This window comes from Folsomia candida, unplaced genomic scaffold (assembly GCF_002217175.1).
Source record: "Folsomia candida strain VU population unplaced genomic scaffold, ASM221717v1 Fcan01_Sc017, whole genome shotgun sequence".
Taxonomy (NCBI): domain Eukaryota; kingdom Metazoa; phylum Arthropoda; class Collembola; order Entomobryomorpha; family Isotomidae; genus Folsomia; species Folsomia candida.
In genome coordinates, this window is record NW_019091209.1 from 2,397,936 (window position 1) to 2,417,693 (window position 19,758).

Sequence of the window (19,758 nt, forward strand, 5' to 3'; positions counted from 1 at the left end):
TCTATCCTTCCTTCTTAGCCGTCTTCATCCTTTTCCTCTCCTTCCTTCGTGTGACGCGGTTATTTGATGGGCCACCCTGCAGACTAACTGCTCCTCGAGTAGGTCTTCTTCTTCTTCCTCTGCTGTCATCGTTTCGTAGGTTCTGTAACTTCTTGAAAATCGATTGCTTTTCTTCGCAGTGAAAGTTGGAGTTCCGGGATTAAGGACGTATGTACGAGGAGAAAGCGGTTCGTGGTGAAGATCCATAATATTGGAGAACTCATCACACACAAATACCTACATAACACACACGGTATGGTCTGGCTTCTACTTATTTACCTGGTCTAGCTTTCACCACCTCCACATCCACCTCCACCTCCACTTTCTCTCCTCCTGACCTAGTGGTTAATTACAAAATTCAGATCCGACTCTGCACCGGAGTGGAGTTGTGTACCACTCTGTCATGCAGGAGTAGACAAAGCCCCCCCAGAATTCTATCTGCATTCGAGAGAGAAAGCAACTCAACTACTCGGCATGATTACGAAGGATGGATGGATGGATGGATGGATGAGGAATAAAAAAGGCGTTTGAGACAAAACCCTGGAGAACTTTTATCTAACCATGTCAGATATTACCTCACCTTTTTCTCTCTCTCTCTTTTCTGCTCCGAACCAGATAAGTCTCTCCACGGGTCTCAATGCTACTTACTTACTTACTTATTTTCCATTTGGTGGTGGAGGAATGTATGATGCGCCATATGAATGTAGATATGCACGTGTAGATTTGTGCTGGTGGGTGCAGGAATATCTAAGTAAGTGGTGGAAGGGAAAGTATATAGCATGATGATCATCATGATGCGATGGGTTAGGATGGCAAGACACGGCCTGTCCGCACATATGCAGTGAAAGTAGTGAAAGTGGTGGTGCTGGAAATGGTAGTAGTGTCTCCAACCATGAATAATTAATAGGTTAAGAGCTATCCTGACGTATGAAAATGAGCAAGGTTTCCTATCCAACTAGGAAAAGATACGTACCTACAAACCATGTGCCCTCCACACACACACGGGCATGCATTTGGTCCGTACACAAAAGCGGAATCCGGGAGATTTACACCGGATCCAGTCTTCTTCTTGCCGTGGTGATGATGCAGGAAATACAATTCCCTTTTATGCCCCTTCCTCCCTTCATTATGACGCACAATATGAATTACAATGACCTCTTTAAAGATTTAAATCGTCCTGTCAGGTCGCATGTTTTAAGGGAGTGAATCCCAAATTGAGACGGTGTGATCCCACTTTTCAATCTGCATACATCGTGTGTTTGTCACTGGTGGGTCCCATGTGCGTGGGGAGAAAGTGGAGCTTTTGTTGGAAGAATTTGCATTTCGCAAATATTCGCTTTGTGTTTGCGAATGTATTATTTGCTTGTTTACACACAAGCCCACACACACACACACACGACCCAGTCGAGCAGAGCAGACTGACACAAGAACAAAACGCTAATGGGAAATAAATTGATCAAATTGGCACTAGACATCGGAGGTTTTTGGCAACCAAGATTTGCTTCATGTCAGCGTGACAATGGTTCCAGGAGGATCTTCCTTCCTTCTACGTGAACACCATTTTGTAAACAAAAGAGGGCACCAGACCAGACAAAACCAAGAAAATAAACAGGGTTTGCTCATCAATTCGGTTGCTTTCTCTTGTAGTAAAAATTCAGTGGGGGAAAGTTTGGATAAGAAATTCCTGGAATTTAAGGGCTTTCTGTGAGCCAGTCTTTTTCCGAGAATATGACTGAAATGGAATGACTGAAGTAAAATGAGGGGGAAAAACAAGGGGGGAGTATTTAAGAGGTGGTGGTAGGGCAGTGGCGGCGGAAGGGTGAGGGGATAGGGGGGCAATGTCCCCAGGGTTATTCGATATCGGCATCATCTGCCTATCTTATATAAACCTGGCTAATATATAATATATATATAAACCCTATCCTACAATTTTAATGCCCCCACGGCTTCCGCGGCCACTGATTCCTGCTTCTTTCTTAGCAAAGTCGTCCCCAGTATCCGCGGACAGAAGGACAATGTCCCCACAGTTGTTCAATGTCCCTATTTATCATCTCCTCATGTTATACAAACCCGTCCCTCCATATCCTACTATCCTACGATGGCAATGTCCCCACATGTCCCCACCAGCTTCCGCGGCCACTGGTGATACTGGGGGTGCGAATAAGGCTCCAACATGATGGGTCATAATGGACGGAATACGTACGTACGTATGAGCCCATCAAACTCCACAAGATACGAAGTAAAACTGGCTGACTGTGCAAAATCTGTAAAATTATGCAGCAGGCAGCAAGAGAAGTCAGGCTCCCCTCTCCACTTGAGAGAAGTGGATGCCGATGGGCCTTCTCTCATGATATCGAATCGACCAGTGCTGCGAATTTAGATGAAGCTTTCCTGCACGGTGAAAGTAAGTGGAGCGATATTCCAGCCTGCATCAAGCAAGACTATGACAGTTACTAGCTTGCTACAAATTCCAGTCCGGCCTAAAAGAATATATTAGTTTAGTTATCATCTGATAAGATAAAGGCAGAGTTTTCCTCCCTGCTGGCCACTTGGAGGACGACCTTAGGACGATGCCATCGATACTAAAATCCTCTCTTGGTCGGAAGTATATACACAGTTACGGCCTAATTAGAAGATTGGAAATTCTGGGAGACCTCTCAACAACCTTTTAAGCCAGTCAGGCTTCTCCATCTCAGCTTTCTCTTTGCCTCTGCCTCACTCGGGTTGGGGGTGCCAACCATGTTCGGGCCGGATTTTTTGTGATCATGTTAGTTTGAAGGGGCAACTCTTTAGGTACAAGTTTTAGTGAGGGGCTTGTGCAGAGGCGAAAAATTCGGCAAGGTTTGGGCGCCGCAAGTTAGCTAAAAGTCTGAGGTTCTGTTTCAAGGTGGAGATTCTGAGCTTTTTCGCGAACTTACTCAAATTCGCCGAATTTTTCAAATCTACGCAAATACCGCGCTAAATGTTATTCCTAAAAAGTTACTTTTTCAAATTAATCAAAAATTCAGCAAGGTCTGGACGCCGCAAGTTCGCGAAAACGCGCCCCTACTGCCACCATCGCAGATTTCGCTGGAAAACCGAACGTTTTCGCGAACTTGCGGCGCCCAAAACATGCCGAATTTTTCGTATCTGCGCAATTCCCGCACTAAATCTTGTTCCTAAAGAGTTCCTCTATCAATCTAACCCGGTCACAAAATAATCTGTCCCGAACCCGGTTTGCGCCCCCACCCTCAGTGGCTTTTCTGTGCCGAGTTAGTTATGTAAAACGACTCTTCACCCTTTACATTCCAATTATTTTGCACTACTTACTCTACTCGGCTGGCTTTTTAGCACTCGCAATCTTGGATTAATCCTTAAGCTCTTTCGGCGGAGATATTTCCCATATTTCATGGCTCCATTCTTTCAACAAATTGTGGACGTTTTGTTAATGAACACAGAACTGCTGCCTGCACATCGAGGAACACCTGCTCAAGTCTCATCCATCCGCGTGGCGTGGCCGGTGGTGCGGGACAGAAGCCACTTTTCAACTTTTTTTCACTTCTCTTTGTGGAATTATTTTTTGTACGACTTCACTTTCACTACTTCTTCAAGGGGAAAGGAAATGAAGAAAAAAACGCCGAGTTCGCCGGGCAAGGAAGATTTATTTCAGTTAGTGTGCGCTGGAATTGTATGGAATTGTGTGTGCGTGGGAGAGCGGGTGTAGAATTGGTTTATTTCCATACGCCGGGTATATTATTTATTTGGGTGGATTTTGACTTTTGCACACTGTAAATAATCCGGGGAAAAATGGATACACGGGTAAAAATAGGGTAGAGTTATGGATATACTGGTATTGATTTGGTAATAACTTCTGACCGGGCTGGTAGTAGTTTTATTCTACAACATTCTTAACGGTAATTCCTATGGTTTGTATTTTAAAATTAAACTCTTTTTTGTACCCATTCCTTATGAAGAAAAGGTGTAATTATACAATTCAAACCGTAGTATACATATGTACTCTGGTCAGTAATGATTTAGTACTAACTTTCTACCGGATCGGTAATAGTTTGGTAAATTTGTCATTACCACAGCATTACTAAATGGTTATACCCGCTATTACCAGTGCCCCTAGAGTCATATCTATGTATGCCTACTCCTATCAGTAATGAATTACTACCAATTTTCTAAGAGTGTAGATAACTCTTTAATACCGTACTGTACACAATTGTCCGCCAAATTCAAAAGTCAACTTAAATAAAGTGATAAACCTAAGCAATTTTTTCAATCCTTGTTACCACCATTAAGCAAACAATCGTTACCCACCCAGGTGAAAGTCCGTACCATATTATTTTAGTGAGTACAGCCTTTCACCTCGCTGGAAACCCTGCCGTCTGACCATTACAGGACAGCTCGAGAGACACGGTGGTCTTCTCCCACTGTTGTCACTTTTCATTACCGAGATGATTACGATGATGGAAAGTGAGGCAATAATATTTGAGTCACCTCCAGCTCCGACAGAAATTCACGTATCTATATTTTAGCTGAGTCTGACTCGTGGCTTGGCTTGGTTTGGCCCCACACTTGAAAATGCAAATCAAATTTGTTTTTGAACGTCAACCTGGAATCTCCAATTTCCACCCCATTATTGCCTCCGTGTTGTTTGCGGTTGGTGGGTGGCTGACTGACTGCAGGCAGAGCGGGTCTCATTATATTTCCCAAATTCGAATTACGCCCAAAATCACGCTCAAAAAGCTCATATTTTCCGAGGGGAAGAAAACCAAACCACAAAAATCTAGATATCAATCGATAAATATTCTCATTCTGGTATATATTTCATACATTTTCTCGTCAGTCTCACTTGTCATGGCTGACATGCCACGAAAATCCGACCAACATAATACCACCGGCCGCGGAAGGGTGGGAGGGGAAAATGTCCCCACGTTTGTTCGATGTCGGCATCGTTTCCCCATCTTATACAAACCCGGCCCTCCCCAAATCCTACAATATTAATGTCCCCCGAGGTCCCAACACAGCTTCCGCGGCCACTGAAACTACTAGAACCCCCGCACCACCCAAACAATTCGCTTACACGGTATGTTTGTTTATCATGTTTTGCAACGTGTCACGTCAGACAAAGTTATGAACGAGATTTTTACGTGATGCAAGGTCCATAACGGAATCATCTGTAGGTATGAATCATCCTCCTACACATCCTACAGCTCCAGCCAAGCGGATAAGCGTACATAGATAAGCATCCCCATCCACAAAAGTATAGATATTTACCGAGCATACATACATGCATCCAAGTAGTTTATGTCTTATCATTAACAATGCAAATGAGTAAACCCATTTAAAATTTGCATCTCCCATTCGTATTTCGGAAAATGCATTGGAATCCAGACCAAGTCGTGCATACAAGCATCTCTCTCTCTCCAGTGCCCGCGGAAGGACAGAGGAACAATGTCCCCACGGTTATTCGATCATCTTATACAAACCCTTCCCTTCTCCCCTATTATCCTACAATATTACTGTCCCCCACACCTTCCTCCGCGGCCACTGGTCCCCTCTCTCCTCTGTGCAGGCATCCATACCCCCAAACAAATAAACAAACAAATAAATGCACAACTTTCTCCGCTCTTCTGCCATCCATTCCGATCATCGCGGGTCTGTTTCACATGCACTGTGAACCCGGTTCTGTTATTAATCCCAATAAATATGAGAGTGGTGGGGAAAGTGCGGAAAGTGAAAGCAGCCAGCCAGGCTGGAAAGAGGGAGAGAGATGTTGTGGTGGTTCGTACGTATCTAGCGCATTAAGCAGGACAAGGATGTGTGCAGTGCCCATGAAGCACACCACATCCACTATCTGTCCACATGGTTGGTTAGCTCCAATTTCTCACAAGTGGAGGACCAAGATACTTTGGGATTTTCGGGATGAACGTTTGTCATATGAAGGTTGCTTGGCTGAGAGAGAAAGAGAGGTGGATGGTCAGATTTCAGGAGTAAAGTGATGTTCACTAAGCCACCCGAAGTAGCAGCACTGGAGGATGCTGCTGGTAAAAGTGATGACAGAATCTGGGCATCCTAGGCAATCTTTCACTTTTGGCGACACACACATCCACACACACGCTCGGCCATTGCTCTTGGTTTTTCTCCTTATTTCACGGGAAATGGAGGTGTTTACACATGGCCCACATACATTTAACAATGACCATGCGGTATTTGTCTTGGGAAAAAACATAGATTTACACTTAGTTGGAGGAGAAAGCAGGATGGAAATGAAATGGAAAAAGCGTTCCCCGCTTTGCAAACAGCAGAATCTCGACTACTTTCTCCTACTTCTGGACAAACTGGGGATGATGTCCTTTGACAAACAACCGGCTCACAACTACTAATGACTCTGTAATAGTGGGGAGAAAGTTGGAGCCCTATTAAAATTCAATGGGTGCCATCTCCCCGGTTTATTTCGTGTGCCCCCTGCAATTCCTCGGGTCGCCGTTTGCTTTGCCTGCTACTGGCATCCCAAATTGTTTGGGGAACTAATGGTGGCCGAGGTTTTACTGCATATATGTCGCCTTGATTTGTGATTTCTCGAGCAATGAATGGATTTCATTGCGCGGCCAAGAGATAAAGTAAGCTGCTTGATGAGATTGGGTGGATAAAAAGAAGCCACATGTTTAAAAGTGACCCTCATTTTTAAATCAATTACTGACAAGAATTAATTAATTCCTCTACCGCCGGCATAAAACTTTCTCTGAGATAATTGCCAAACTATTTACGGATTGATTTGTGACCCGACTTCTTCAGGTATTTTTAAAATGGTCGCAAATTGTCTATTGTAACCAGGATGATATATGTGTTACCGTTCCGAAAAGTTTTTCACTTAAGGAGGAGAACAAGGCGGAGAAAGTGCATGTGCTGAGACATAGGTCGGCAGATAATGAATGTGTTATTGTGTGTGCATGCATTCCAGTCCATAAGTTTCTGCTCCGTCTCATCTCTTCCTTCGTGGTGTGGTTTGGTCTGCGTATTTATGGATAAAGATGTTCTTCTCAAGTACTTATGAGGAGCTTCTACTCGTCACCCTCTCCTCTCCTTCTTTTTTCTGCCTCCGTGCTCCCAAGAAGACACGCCACGCAGGCAAACTACTTTCACTCTGAGCTGTTGCATCACGCACACACATTTAACTTGACGACATTATTCATATCCTGTCATTTATGTGAGAGGGAAAAAAGTTGGGGAAAGTTGCCCAGTAAAAAAAATAAAGGGCACACGGCTGTACATATGCATTCATGCATTTATGCTTTCACTTTTCTGACTTATTTAGTTAGAAAGGATAGACTCAATAATTAAGGATTGTTACCGGAGGAGGTATTAGTCTGTGTGGTAATACTAGTTATAGTGAAAGTTATCTTAAGAAGGTAAAAAAAACTGCGTCCGGTGTCGGTAATATTTTTATTACTGGGATGCTTTTAAGGTCTGACATATTTGGTGACTCGAGAAACTCAATAATTTTGTGATACGATTGTTACCGGCGGAGGTAGTCTACGTGGTAATACTTTTTATAGTGAAAGTTGCCTTCGGAGGGTACAAAACTGCCTCCGATATCACTAATGAGACCGTTGACATTGGAGGCTGAGCAAGATTTACCTATTGTTACCCTTCTGTGATAAATTATTACCAAAGCGTGAGTAAAATTGCATACTTTCTCTCCCGGTAACAATCGTGTTTACGAATAATATGCTGTTAAAACAGAGAAAAATTTACTTACCACATCTATAAGTTGCGACAATTTAAGCTTGATTTTGACCGTGAGCGCATCACTAACGTTGACGACGGGCCTTACCAACTTGTTATAGTTGGAGAGGAGATCATCATAAAGTCGCTTAGCGTCCGGATTGCCGGCGGAGCCTGTTTGTAAACGGAAACATAATAACGTGAGACACAAGAGTCTTCTGTAGAAATGATAACGTTGACGAGGAGTCATTATTGATGACACCAAGTGTCACGACCAATTCGAATCGAGGCTGCTTTGTCTTTGTGTATATTGTTTGCGTCGCGTCTTCTTCTTCTTCTTCTCAGTCCTGATTTCGCCACTTAATCAACCACCCGACCGGGTGGAAGAAAAGCTTGTTGTAGTTGATTAATCTAACTCGCCCGGCGAGACGGAGACACATGGTGGATAGAGAGAGAGAAAGTTATTAATTGCACATCACTGCTACTCGAAAATAGACACGGAGAAAAAAACGAAAATTTATTGTTTTTTTTTTGCTTTCTCCTTCTCCTCTTCTCAAAATGAATGTTTGTGTTACGAGGTGAACAAGATTTTTTTATGGAATTTACGCACTCGACTATGTGATGTAACTACTGACGGCCTGTGAGGAGCACAGATTGCAAATCTTCTTCTCCACCAACAACTTTCTTCTTCTCATTATCGACAAGGAGAAAGCAAAGTGGTTTCTTGGTGAAGATGAGAGAGCGAGAAGAGAAATGGTGTGAGACGATGATATTCTGTTATGTAAGTCGTGTCAGAAGAAGAACTGCGCTGTGCGAAATTGTGAAGGTTTTATCTTTTTGTGACCCTTATCGAAGTGAGAGTGAGAGAGAGACTGTACACAGGTGTGTATCCCGAGGGACGAGCGACCAAACTGACAGGTCAGTGGCTACAGTCGTCGCATGAGAATGAAAGCCCCAGCCACCAGTCGAAGAAGACCAAGAAGATGAAGAGAAGAGAGAGGTGAAAGTCGGGAGAGAGAAAGTCGGTTGGATGATGATCAAGCTCCGCTCAGCCGGAGGAGAGAGGGAATGCTGGTGGTCCAACCTCTTCGTCGTCGTGCTTGTTTCTCCAGCAGAAACGAACCCACCACCTCATCCTCTCCCCAGTCAGGAGGTGAAGAAGAAGGTTTCGGGACGGGAGAAAGCACAGTCGTCCCTTACTCATCATTTCCTGGATCAAACGCAACGTTTGTGTCGCTGTTTGGATCTGGATATGGATGGTGTGTCTCTTCTAGAGAAGAGGAGGAACCAGGCAAAACCAGGTGAATTTCGGCCACCCTGCGACGACTAGTATTACTAATCTTCTTCTCTCAGAGAGAGAGAGTCCCTTCCACACCAAACCTAACCGAATATGTCGAGACTACATCCATCATCATCCTCCACCCGCTTTCTCTTTCTGTACCGATCCATTATTCCAAATTAATTCCCTTCAACCCGCAACTCGTGTTAAGGCGCAACCTTCTTGACACCCCATTCCCACTAATTACGCTCCTACACGTACAGATGCATGAAACCACAAGCGCTTTCCAATCATATTTTCATTTCCACCGTGTCACCACCTCGTCAAGTGGGAAAGTCTGGAAATGAAGGGATGGTGGGTGGGTGAATGAATGAATGAATGGATGGACACTTAATTTCAGGAACATGTGTCCTCTCATGAGCGAATATAGCTTCCCGCAACAGCTGTCACCAGGTGAAAGTTTCGACCTGGAAGAAGAGGAGGACGCGGCTGCCGCTGCCACCGTAATACGCGACCCTGCTGCGAGTAATAAGAAGGAGAAAGTGGAAACCATTTCTCGTCAGGTTGCTCATATCGATGCCTTGCAGCCCTTTTTTTGGGACCCGCGATGTCATGGGAGAAATCTTGTTCTCGGGAACTTCCGCCATGGTTTTGTGTCTATTGGGTGTTTTTTCTATCTACGGGATTTTCCCTCAGGTGAATTGCAACCCATCAAGATTAATATCACGGCCAATCAATTACCAAAATTCCTTCTGTTCCACCACCACCACGGCCAGGGTGAGGGTATGACTGATACGTCCTCCTCCTCCTCCTGTAGATACTTCGGAGCGAGGAGCCAGCAGGGAATCGAACGAGGAGGAGTAGAACCAGACACCACGTTTGGAGAATCACTTACAAAAATGAAATGACAAAAGGTGATGTCCAACACATTTCCCGAGAGGGGCAAATCACTTAGAAAGTTTGACATTTGAGGAGTGTATATATATCTTTCTCTCGGAGAGAGGCGTTATTTAGTCGATGATGTACATACACAAGGGTGATGGTAGGATATAAATGGTGCACTCTTAGAAAACTGGTAGTAAATCGTTACTGACCGGAGTAAATATGTATGTGACTCTATGGAAACGACAATAGCGGGCATAACCGTGTAGTAATGTTGCGGTAATCAAAAATTTACCAGTCAGAAACAAATTGCTACCAATCCAGTAGAAAGCTATTACCAAATCTATACCATTACGAAGTATATACAGTTTTAAACAACTGGTATTAGGTCATTACTGAGCAAAGTGCATATATAACTCTACTTTCACTGTAATAACGAACATCCCCGTTTAGTAATCTTGCGGCAATGAAAAATTTACTAAATTATTACCAATCCGGTAGAAAGTTACTACCAAATATATACCACTGCAGAGTATATATGCAACTCTACCAGAATTTAAACAGTGTGGATGAGAAGATCAATTTTTCCTACATAAGTGCTAGTTAATTAGGATCTCTGTAAAAAAGTAAAGAATTCCACGAGTGAAAGTAGTCAAGTCAAGGAGCATTATGCATGAAGGGAAAGCAAGAATAGTAACAGAGTGTGTACAATTTCCTTATAAAAGAGATCATGTGAAACGAACCAAGTTTTGAGTCGTGGGCTCATTTTGCTTTCTCTCGAAAGTAGTTTGTTCTCTTGTGTGCCAGAGGATAAAACGCTGTACGGAGGAGATGATGATGATCTCCTGGATGCCATATATATAAGGCCCAATTTGCCATTATGGAGCATATATTTGGGAGATGACGAGCAGGTTGAAAGTTATTTAGACGAGTTGTTCCCTTTCTTTTTTTCCGAGCAGACCTCATTACTTGAGAATTTCAAAGTAAAAATCTTTATTTGTTGGGCTAATGTTGGAATAAAAAATCCAATCTATTTCATTTTATACCCTTTTATACTACACACGCCACATTACGTTACACTTAGCATCATCATTACCATTTGTTGCTGGGGAGGAAGAATTATTCGGAAAATTTATGAAATGGGCAATAAATCAAGTCGAGATTAATTTAGCATGGAATATAGTAAGTAAAGTGAAAGTAAAGATGTGCACTTGAGTGAATTTTCAACAATCCGGGGATGGATGCCACGTCCCAAGCTAGCTAGCTAGCAAGACATACATGGGTAAATACAGACGGCATGAGAGATCTAATATCGGGAGAAAGCAGGCACATTTCGTCTTTTTTCCCATTTTGCTGCTTTGCTTTCACTCGAATTTTGTGAACATTTTTCAACCGATAACAATAAGTGGTGGTGGTGGGTGAGTGAGTGAGTGAGTGAGTAGCGGTAGGCATAGAATTGTATATAAAATAGAGGGAAGGAGGACAGTCTCAAAATGTACAGGATGGGATAATATTTAGGAGTTCCAAAATCGGAAGATTTTGAAAAACTGCTTTTCGATCATTTTAGAAATTTGTCAATAAACCGGTTTGCGACTCCTTCGGTTTTCAAACTTTAGTAAAACGATTAATGTTTTAGTAAACTGGGTTTCGATTCTGTGCATATCTTGGAAAATTTTGACATTTTACGACAAGAGTCCATTAAGTGTCCATTAAGAGTCGTAACCCTTCTATTATAATTTTTTGAAAATTACCATAATATGTAAATAACAAGCAATAATTATTTACTGTACTTGCAAGTCACGTGTTCATCAGTATATCGCTCGGATTTTCCACCCCGCTTAATTAGTTTACACTCAATATATACACATACATGTCTAACCCATTGGTGAAAGCTCGTAGTACTCACTATGTCCCACCATCTCTGCTGAGTGGGATTGCTTGATGGGAAAAGTAAGCAAGCACATTCACCAGATTCTTCTTCTCATTCATTTCACTCGCTACGTGCAGATGAGACGGCGACGCTATATTTTTTCCCCTTATCTATCTCGCTTTCTCCCCCTTAACGAATAATACATCTGCGTTTGACACACTTTATTAGTACAAAAGTATCCCTGTGAAAGTTTTATCTGTATTGTACGACCGGTTAAATGGAGAGATACAAAGTTGACACAATGCTGGTAGGTTTTTCTCCTCTGTGTGAAATGACACTTACAGATGTGGTGGTTGATAAAACATTTTCTTATTTACGTACCTATCTCTCTCAAGATTTAGTCAGGCATCGTCGCCGTCGTCATCATCACCATGATCTCTTTTTAATAACTGGTGGTATTCGGACGAGAAACGAGACTGGTGTTGGTGACACGGAATGAATGCGCAGATTCGAAAGTGAAAGCCAAGCCGTGTGCTTGCCTGCAATGAATGAGGAGCACGTTGCCAGATAGCGGAGAAAGTACGTATGGCGGAGAAAGTGAAGGTATGCCGTCGTTATATAAACATGAGATGTAGTTGAATATTTTGTGCACGTACTAAATACTGCACTGCACTTTGAAAGAGGAGAGAGAGAGAGAGAAATGTTAACGACTAATTGAAACTATGAGAGGAAACCAAATTTCAAATATTTGAGATTGCACAAGCAGAGAAAACAATGGGTGTACGGAGGGAGAGAGACGTGTACACGGCTGGATGGTGGGATTTGGGTGTCTCATCTGCTATTAAGAGACGGCGGAGAGGAGATGGTGACGCAACTTTTTGTTATGACTTGGCCAGTAAATAGGGTACTTGGGGTGTAGTGAGGTAGTAAAAAAGGTGTGATTTCGATTTCTTTTGTGGAAAGGAATTTGTTAGAAGGTGAGATTTTTTGAAGGTCGAAATTTAAAAAACTGTGGGGTTAATTTCGACTTCTTTTACAATTTGCAAGAATTTCTTAAAAATCAGGGTTTTTGAAATTCGAAATTGAATAAAGTAAAGGGGTGATTTCGATTTCTTGGATGTATGAAGATGGGCACATTTCTAGAAATTTGTCAAAAAAAACGGGATTTTTGCAATTCGAAATTTAAAAAGTGTTAGGTTGATTTCGATTTCTTCTATAAAAAGGGGCACATTTCCACGAATTTGTTAGAAAGCTGAATTTTCGAAAATTTAAATTGGGCGATATCCTTCAATTACGTAATACTTTCTAATACCTACACATACGACATAACTTTTCCCCTATTCCGCACATACTGGTCAGCCTTACGTAACTTAAGGATAGCCCATTGTCCCTCATCGACCAAAAGTAAATATCTGTCCGTACCTAATTATCAGACAAGCGACATGTGCTACTGATGTCCCTTGTCTGCTTTTATAAGCCGTCTACGTCTCTGTTATGTAATTTAATGTACATATTTGCATCAAAACTAAAGTTTGCGTATCATACTCGATTACACACTTGAAAATGAAATTGCATCATCATCACGATCAGCACCTCGCCGTTTGCACGATAAATACGTTATAAACATAAATTGAATAAAGGATTACGTAAGAATTGTTCAGGTCGAAAATTAATTAGAACCTGGGCACGATAAACTTATACAAATAATTTTGTGAACAGGTGGCTTTCATTTTCTTTTCTTTTGTTCTCAACCCAAGCCGTTGAGACCAATCTGTGAAATTCTCTATTGTATCGTAGAGAAAATTATAATTCCTTTTGATAAGATTATCATAATTAGAAAGGGTTGATCCCGTCACGTGCAGATTGAGAGAATCGGGTTGGTATAAATGATCAAACTTTCTCCGGTTAGGTATGAACGTAACACACGATATTCATTTGCATTTATGCATCCGATATATTTTCGGGGGAAGGAGGAATTTCGAGTATTTTGGGTTGTTTAATGATGACAGGGTCGAGTAAGTTATCGCTATATCGTATAGTTTGTTCAGGTACGGGGTAACCAGTGGCCGCGGAAGGGTGAGGGGACATGGGGACAATGTCCACACGGGTGTTTGATGTCCGCATCTTATATAATCCCGTCCCTCCCCTATCCTACAATGTTAATGTCCCCACGGCTTCTTCCGCGGCCACTGACTGTTTTAACCCGTTGGCTTTTTGGATATAACTTAAGCCGCGTGCTTTCTCCTCCCTCTGGTTGTAATATTAATGGTCAGAATCGGGTATTAAGCACTTTCATGCATAAAATGTCAAGATTAAAGTCGATACAGTGCAGAGGACGTGAAAATAGATGCCCTAGATGATTTATTATGAAAGTGACCTTACTTTTGGAGGTATGAATTTAAATGCGGGGCAAAATAGGGAAAATAGGACATGACATAGGTGCATAAGTGGCCATGGGCTTAAAAACAAGTGTACTGAGGTTGAGTATGTAAGTTAACTAAAGAAATACATGGTAAAGTTTTTCGTTATTTGAGAAAGAAAGTAAACATTGATTTCAAAATACAAGTTCTGAAATATTTTGACAATTTTTTCAAAAAAAGTTCAAGCTAAGAATACAAATTGCATCATCAATATGAACGTGAATTTCGACTCGAAATATGAAGTACGTAAATGTGAGACAATTTATTTTCACTTTAGCAAATTACTAAAAATGGTGGCAATGGAATACTTATTTTCCCCTTGATTGCATTTGGACTTAAACTTTCTCCTGACTCCGTGTTCATACTTTTTTCTCAGTCATAACAAATTTAGAGTATTTTGAATCTCATTAGTTACATAATACGCAATTGAATTTTATTTTACGTATTATTTTGAAATCTTCTCTTATACGTTCTCCAAATTCACCAAGTTTGCCCAAAAAAATGGTTCATAAATTTCGTAATAATTTTTTTTACCTTGTGTAAAACCCATTGGAAAATATTTCACTTCATATATTTAATAAAATTCAAAATAACATGAAAAATCCAATACGAAAATAAATTACCGACATGATCCTGCCACACAATACTCCACAGTCTTCATTCACACGGGAATCTCTCCTTGTCCACAAGCTCCGAACAATAAAAAGCATCTCCACCACCACCACCACTACTTTCACCAGGTAAAAAAATCACCGAGAAAGTAAGGGCTTTCCCCGTTTCGTAGATATGTGCGTGAATCTATAATCGGATTACGATTCCCACAAAGATGCAAATCCCAGCTCATATCAGAATCTTTTTTGAGATACATGGGAAACGAGAGATCAAGTCAAGACGATTACGGCACACACTTTCTCCCGAGGCAGACAACAAGATGATATCCTCTCCTCCTCCTCCTCCCATTTCATACATAAATGTTTGACTTCCGTGCACACGGATATTTTCATTAAATAGGATTGAAAATCGAGGCAGCTTTCTCTCGAGTATTTGACCATTTGATCTTTACGGGATTGAATCAAAAATCTGTTATATTTCCAACCAGCTTAAATTTATGGCTCCACTTGTACACCAAATATAGTGGCCGCGGAAGCTGTGGGGACGTTAACATTGTAGGATAGGGGAGGGACGGGACGGGTTTATATAAGATAGGGAGATGATGCGGACATCGAACAACCGTGGGGACATTGCTCCTTCACGCTTCCGCGGCCACTGGCAAAATATATCTAGAAAAAAGCAAAGTATGGGGCCAAAAGGTGAACAAATATTTGGAATGTAATCACAGCAAGGAGAGAACTATAAAATAAAGCAGGAGCAATTATGAAGGAGGAGTCGGGGAAGAAATGGGGTTTGGAAAACTTGTTACAGCTTTTCTTGCTCCATTGAGCTGTTGATTGCTTAATCAATAATCCTACAAATACATATTTTCTCTCTGGAGTGTGTACATACGCAGCAATAGCGATGGATGGACTACTGCTCCCACTTTTCGAGAAAACTTGTTTCTTTTTGACAAGGATCGTTCAGTTTGATTAATAGCGGAGACTGACTACTTGATTCCAAGAAGACCATTACGACGCACGTTGGGAAAACACGCTGTCCAATCAGCGAGCTAAATGGGGACGACGTGTTGGTTGTTCATTTCATTTCACTGATGAGATAGTAAAGAGAAAGTGCTTTCTCCCTGTATTTTTTTATATTGCTGTTTGATTGCACTATTTATTTCGATAATTAAACGAGTAACGAGGAGCCAGATGGTCGCAGTGTGTCATGCTCCCAACCAATTAGGAAAAGAATCAGGCTCCTATTTTTTTAAAGAGAGGAGAGAAGAGAAAGTCAGAGTAGATTTGCGACTGAGAACGCCATATGAGAGTCCACCTGTGCTCATCTTTGCGAAGTTGAGCCCATTCCAGTTACGAGATGGACTGCTTGTTCTCTCCTCCTCCTCCGGTGAGTGAGTGAAAGTGGTGCTACATAAGTGAGCGGATGGTCCACGAGGAGGGTGAAAGTTGGGTAGAGATGAAAGTTGAGACTTCCTCAATCATGGATTCTGGGAGAATGAGTGATATGTTTGTTCCCTGCTGATTGTGAATGCGAATGCGAATGCCGGTGTCTGTCTGATACTTGCTTAGATGCGCCAGGAGAAAGTACTTCGTAGTTACCTCAGCTTCCGTCAGATTACCTGCAACTCTCTGTTTTGACTAGAGCGACGATGTCTGAACACGGAAAACTTGCATCGTGGTTTCATAGCAGATTGCGATAAAACATTTTACGACATTTTTTTAGAATGTGGTTTATACATAAACTGGATGGATTTGTGACCAAATATGTGGTGACGAAAAGTTTGGCAGGAAACGTACCTATAAAGAGAAAGCTTTCTCCGGAGAAAGAAATGTGATTACTTTGCTTAATCTGAATCGGGTATTATTATTATATTCGTATTAAATACAATACAGATTAATGGAGAAAGTGAGTGCCTTGTGCTAAATTCGCTAATAAATCATAACCCAATTCGTGAAATGACTTGAATCTCTCCCACATTTAAATCCGATTAAGGTTCACGTTCCGGTTAAACTGGGACACTAATAATTTTGCCAAATCCGGGACAAATGCATGCATGCATATGTACAATAATATGCTTAATCAATTCCGTTCGTCCCGTCAGCTTGGAATTGATTAGGCAATTTAGTCCGAAGGGAAAGGGAAATCATTTTCTGGAGATTGAATCTCCTCCCGAGGTCGCAGGCGGGCGGGTGACAATAATATCCACCACCACCACGAGATGAGTTAGAATAAGAGATCTGAGGCCAGGTAGAAAGACAAAGAAATGAAAGATGGCTCAATCCATGAATGAAATTGCCACTTATCATCCCTTCATTTTGTCTGTGGCCTTATCAATCTCAGTCTCGACGGAGGAAGCTCGTTGCTGATTTACATAGCAATCTTCTTATTGTTCACTTTCCGTCGGGTGTGTATGTATGGCGAACAAAAATCGCTGAGTTGGTATATTTTCCTTCAGCTTTCACTCTTTTTCTCGCTATGCTTGGCACCCACCACTCACTCCGGCTGCTGCTCGGCCTCATTATACAGCGAGGAAGACGTTAGTTGATTCTGAAAATATCATACTTTCTAAAATCCTGGGGAACTTTAATCCCAAAAAAGGCCAGCTTTCTCTTCTCTTTTCGTCTCACTCACTTATCTCCTGTTTGTTCATCACACTCCTTCTTTTTCGCCTCCTCTTCGGAAATAAAAGTGTCACTGTCTCCTTTCAACTTCAAAGAGGATGATAGGAAACGCCAATAACTTTTTAATGACGTGTTCCTCCGCCATTCAACGTGTCTAAATATATCGGATGATTAATTAGTGCGAGGGAGGAGGAGGAGGAGAACTTTTCCGGGGAGAGAAAGCCGGTCTTCTTAATGCCCTCTTCAAAAATGTATGTTAGGAAATCTCATCCTCAGAAAAACCATCATCGCAAATCATCCCATGGATGGAATGGATCCTATTCTCGAGGACAAAGGGAGCGAGGTATGTACACAGTGGCCGCGGAAGGGTTTGGACAAAGGGACAATGTCCCCACGGTTGTTGGATGTCCGCATCATCTCTCCATCTTATACAAACCTTATCTTACCGTCCCCTGATGTCCCCAGCTTCCGCGGCCCCTGCCCCTACGTACCCCTGAGATGGAAGTGCGGTGAAAGTAGGAAAAAATCTGCGTAACAAATTGCATTGATAAAAGCACGACGGACGGAAACGAGGGGAAAGTGAGTGTGCTCCACGGTAAGCACAGTGAAAGTGGTTCCGTTCCCAGGAAGACAAAGTATTTCCAGCCAACCTAAATCCACAACCACCACTACCCACCCGCCCGCCAACAAAGTGGAAAAGCATCAAAATTTTGGAATTCAGAAGAGCATAAAGACCGAACACCCTCACGAGACGGTTTGTCACGATGTGTGCATGTATTGTATGTATGCATGTATGTACATACATAAACACAAAAACTGGAAACTTATGCTTACTTAGACCGCACCGCAGTGAGAGTCGAGGAGTTTAGTAGTTGTGGGTGGTTTGGCTCCCCGACCAAAAGTATGTATTCGTACGCAGTGGCCGCGGGACAATGTCCCCACGTTTATTCGATGTCGGCATCATCTCCCCATCTTATATAAACCCGGCCCTCCGATATCCTACAATGTTAATGTCCCCCAACCCTTCCGCGGCCACTGTTCGGAGAGAGAGAACGAGGTTAAATAAAGTAGTCCTGAGCGAAAAATGGATTTGCATTCCTTCCCCGCAAATGCATGACTCTTGTCAAATAATTCCCACAAGAAGAGAAAGTGAAGTGGGAGAAGAAACCGCTTTCTCCAAATTTGTGCCATGTTTTTTAAGTTTTAAAAAATAATTGAGAGAAAAAAGAAGCATGCTTCGTCCAGATTCTTACCAAATTGCGATGTTTTTAAGTTTGCTAAAATAATTGAGAGAGAGAGAAAGCGAAAAAAAGAAAGTATGGCTTGCTTAGATTCTCACCAAATCTACCCCGGTGAAATCTTTACGATGACAATTTAAACCGTGCCCGTCATGCAACATTGTCTGTACGTAATTGATTACTTTTCACCCGTTTGGCACGCGGCCTTTGGCATCGTCACTATCAAGAAATGGGAGAAACGTCACATGCAAAACATTGCCACACACCCAGTTGGTCGATCGGATGGGGTGGTCGTGGAGAAAAAATTAATCAGGAGAAAGAGTCACACACACACAGAGACACACACACGAGAAAGTAGGGATATTATGAGCAGAGGGTGGATATGTATTTATTTTCAAGTTTTCCATGGGAAGAGGGCAGATGGTCAAACTTTGTGTGTGTGTTTCCAAATTCGTTGAGATCTCAAAAATTTCAAAATATTTTGTACACATTGTTTCACATGTTTTAAGGTCGTCAGACCTATAAATGTATTTTTAAATGTTTCTGATATTATTTGAAGAATATGTAAATAATTTCTATATTTATAAGTAAATACGTATATTTTGTAAATATTTCTTTTTTGCTCAAAGAAATTCAACTCCAGAAAATACAGAGGGTTATGCTCAGAAATATGTACAAAAATTTTGCGAAAATTTAGATTTGCATGTTTTTTCCGTAAAATTTTTTGAAAAAAAACATACATGTTGTCCATATTTCAGCGAAATGTGCTTGCTCAAAGAAATTTGACTCCACAGAATCCAGAGCATAATATTCAGAAATAAGTACAAAATTTTGGGAATTTTTTTATTTTTATGCTTTTTTCTAAATACTTTCTGTAGTAAGTATTTCGCCGATTTTTAATAAATGCATATCCACCCTCTGCACATTATCCTCATCCTCGTCGTCCTGCTGGTGTCAAGTAGCATACACACGAAACAACTCGCCATTTGCTGACACGCCGTTGGCTCGCATTGCCTCGCATTACACTTTTGTTCGGAATTTTGGTCAAAATTACTTTATTCCCCTCTGTTTTCTTTGTCAA

The 19,758-nt window shown here is 41.7% G+C and overlaps 1 protein-coding gene across 2 annotated transcripts in view; it reads right to left on the reverse strand.

Annotated features, from left to right (window-relative positions):
* The window catches only part of LOC110856962 (acetylcholine receptor subunit alpha-like), a 44,564-nt gene that overhangs the window by 15,293 nt on the left and 9,513 nt on the right, over positions 1-19,758 (reverse strand). The window contains exon 3 of one of the 2 annotated variants that reach the window (XM_035857427.1): positions 7,787-7,926. In XM_035857427.1, the coding sequence (XP_035713320.1) occupies positions 7,787-7,926 (140 nt within the window). Of the gene's footprint in view, positions 1-7,786; positions 8,841-19,758 lie in introns of those variants that run through there. The other variant, XM_035857426.1, reaches the window with a different exon arrangement.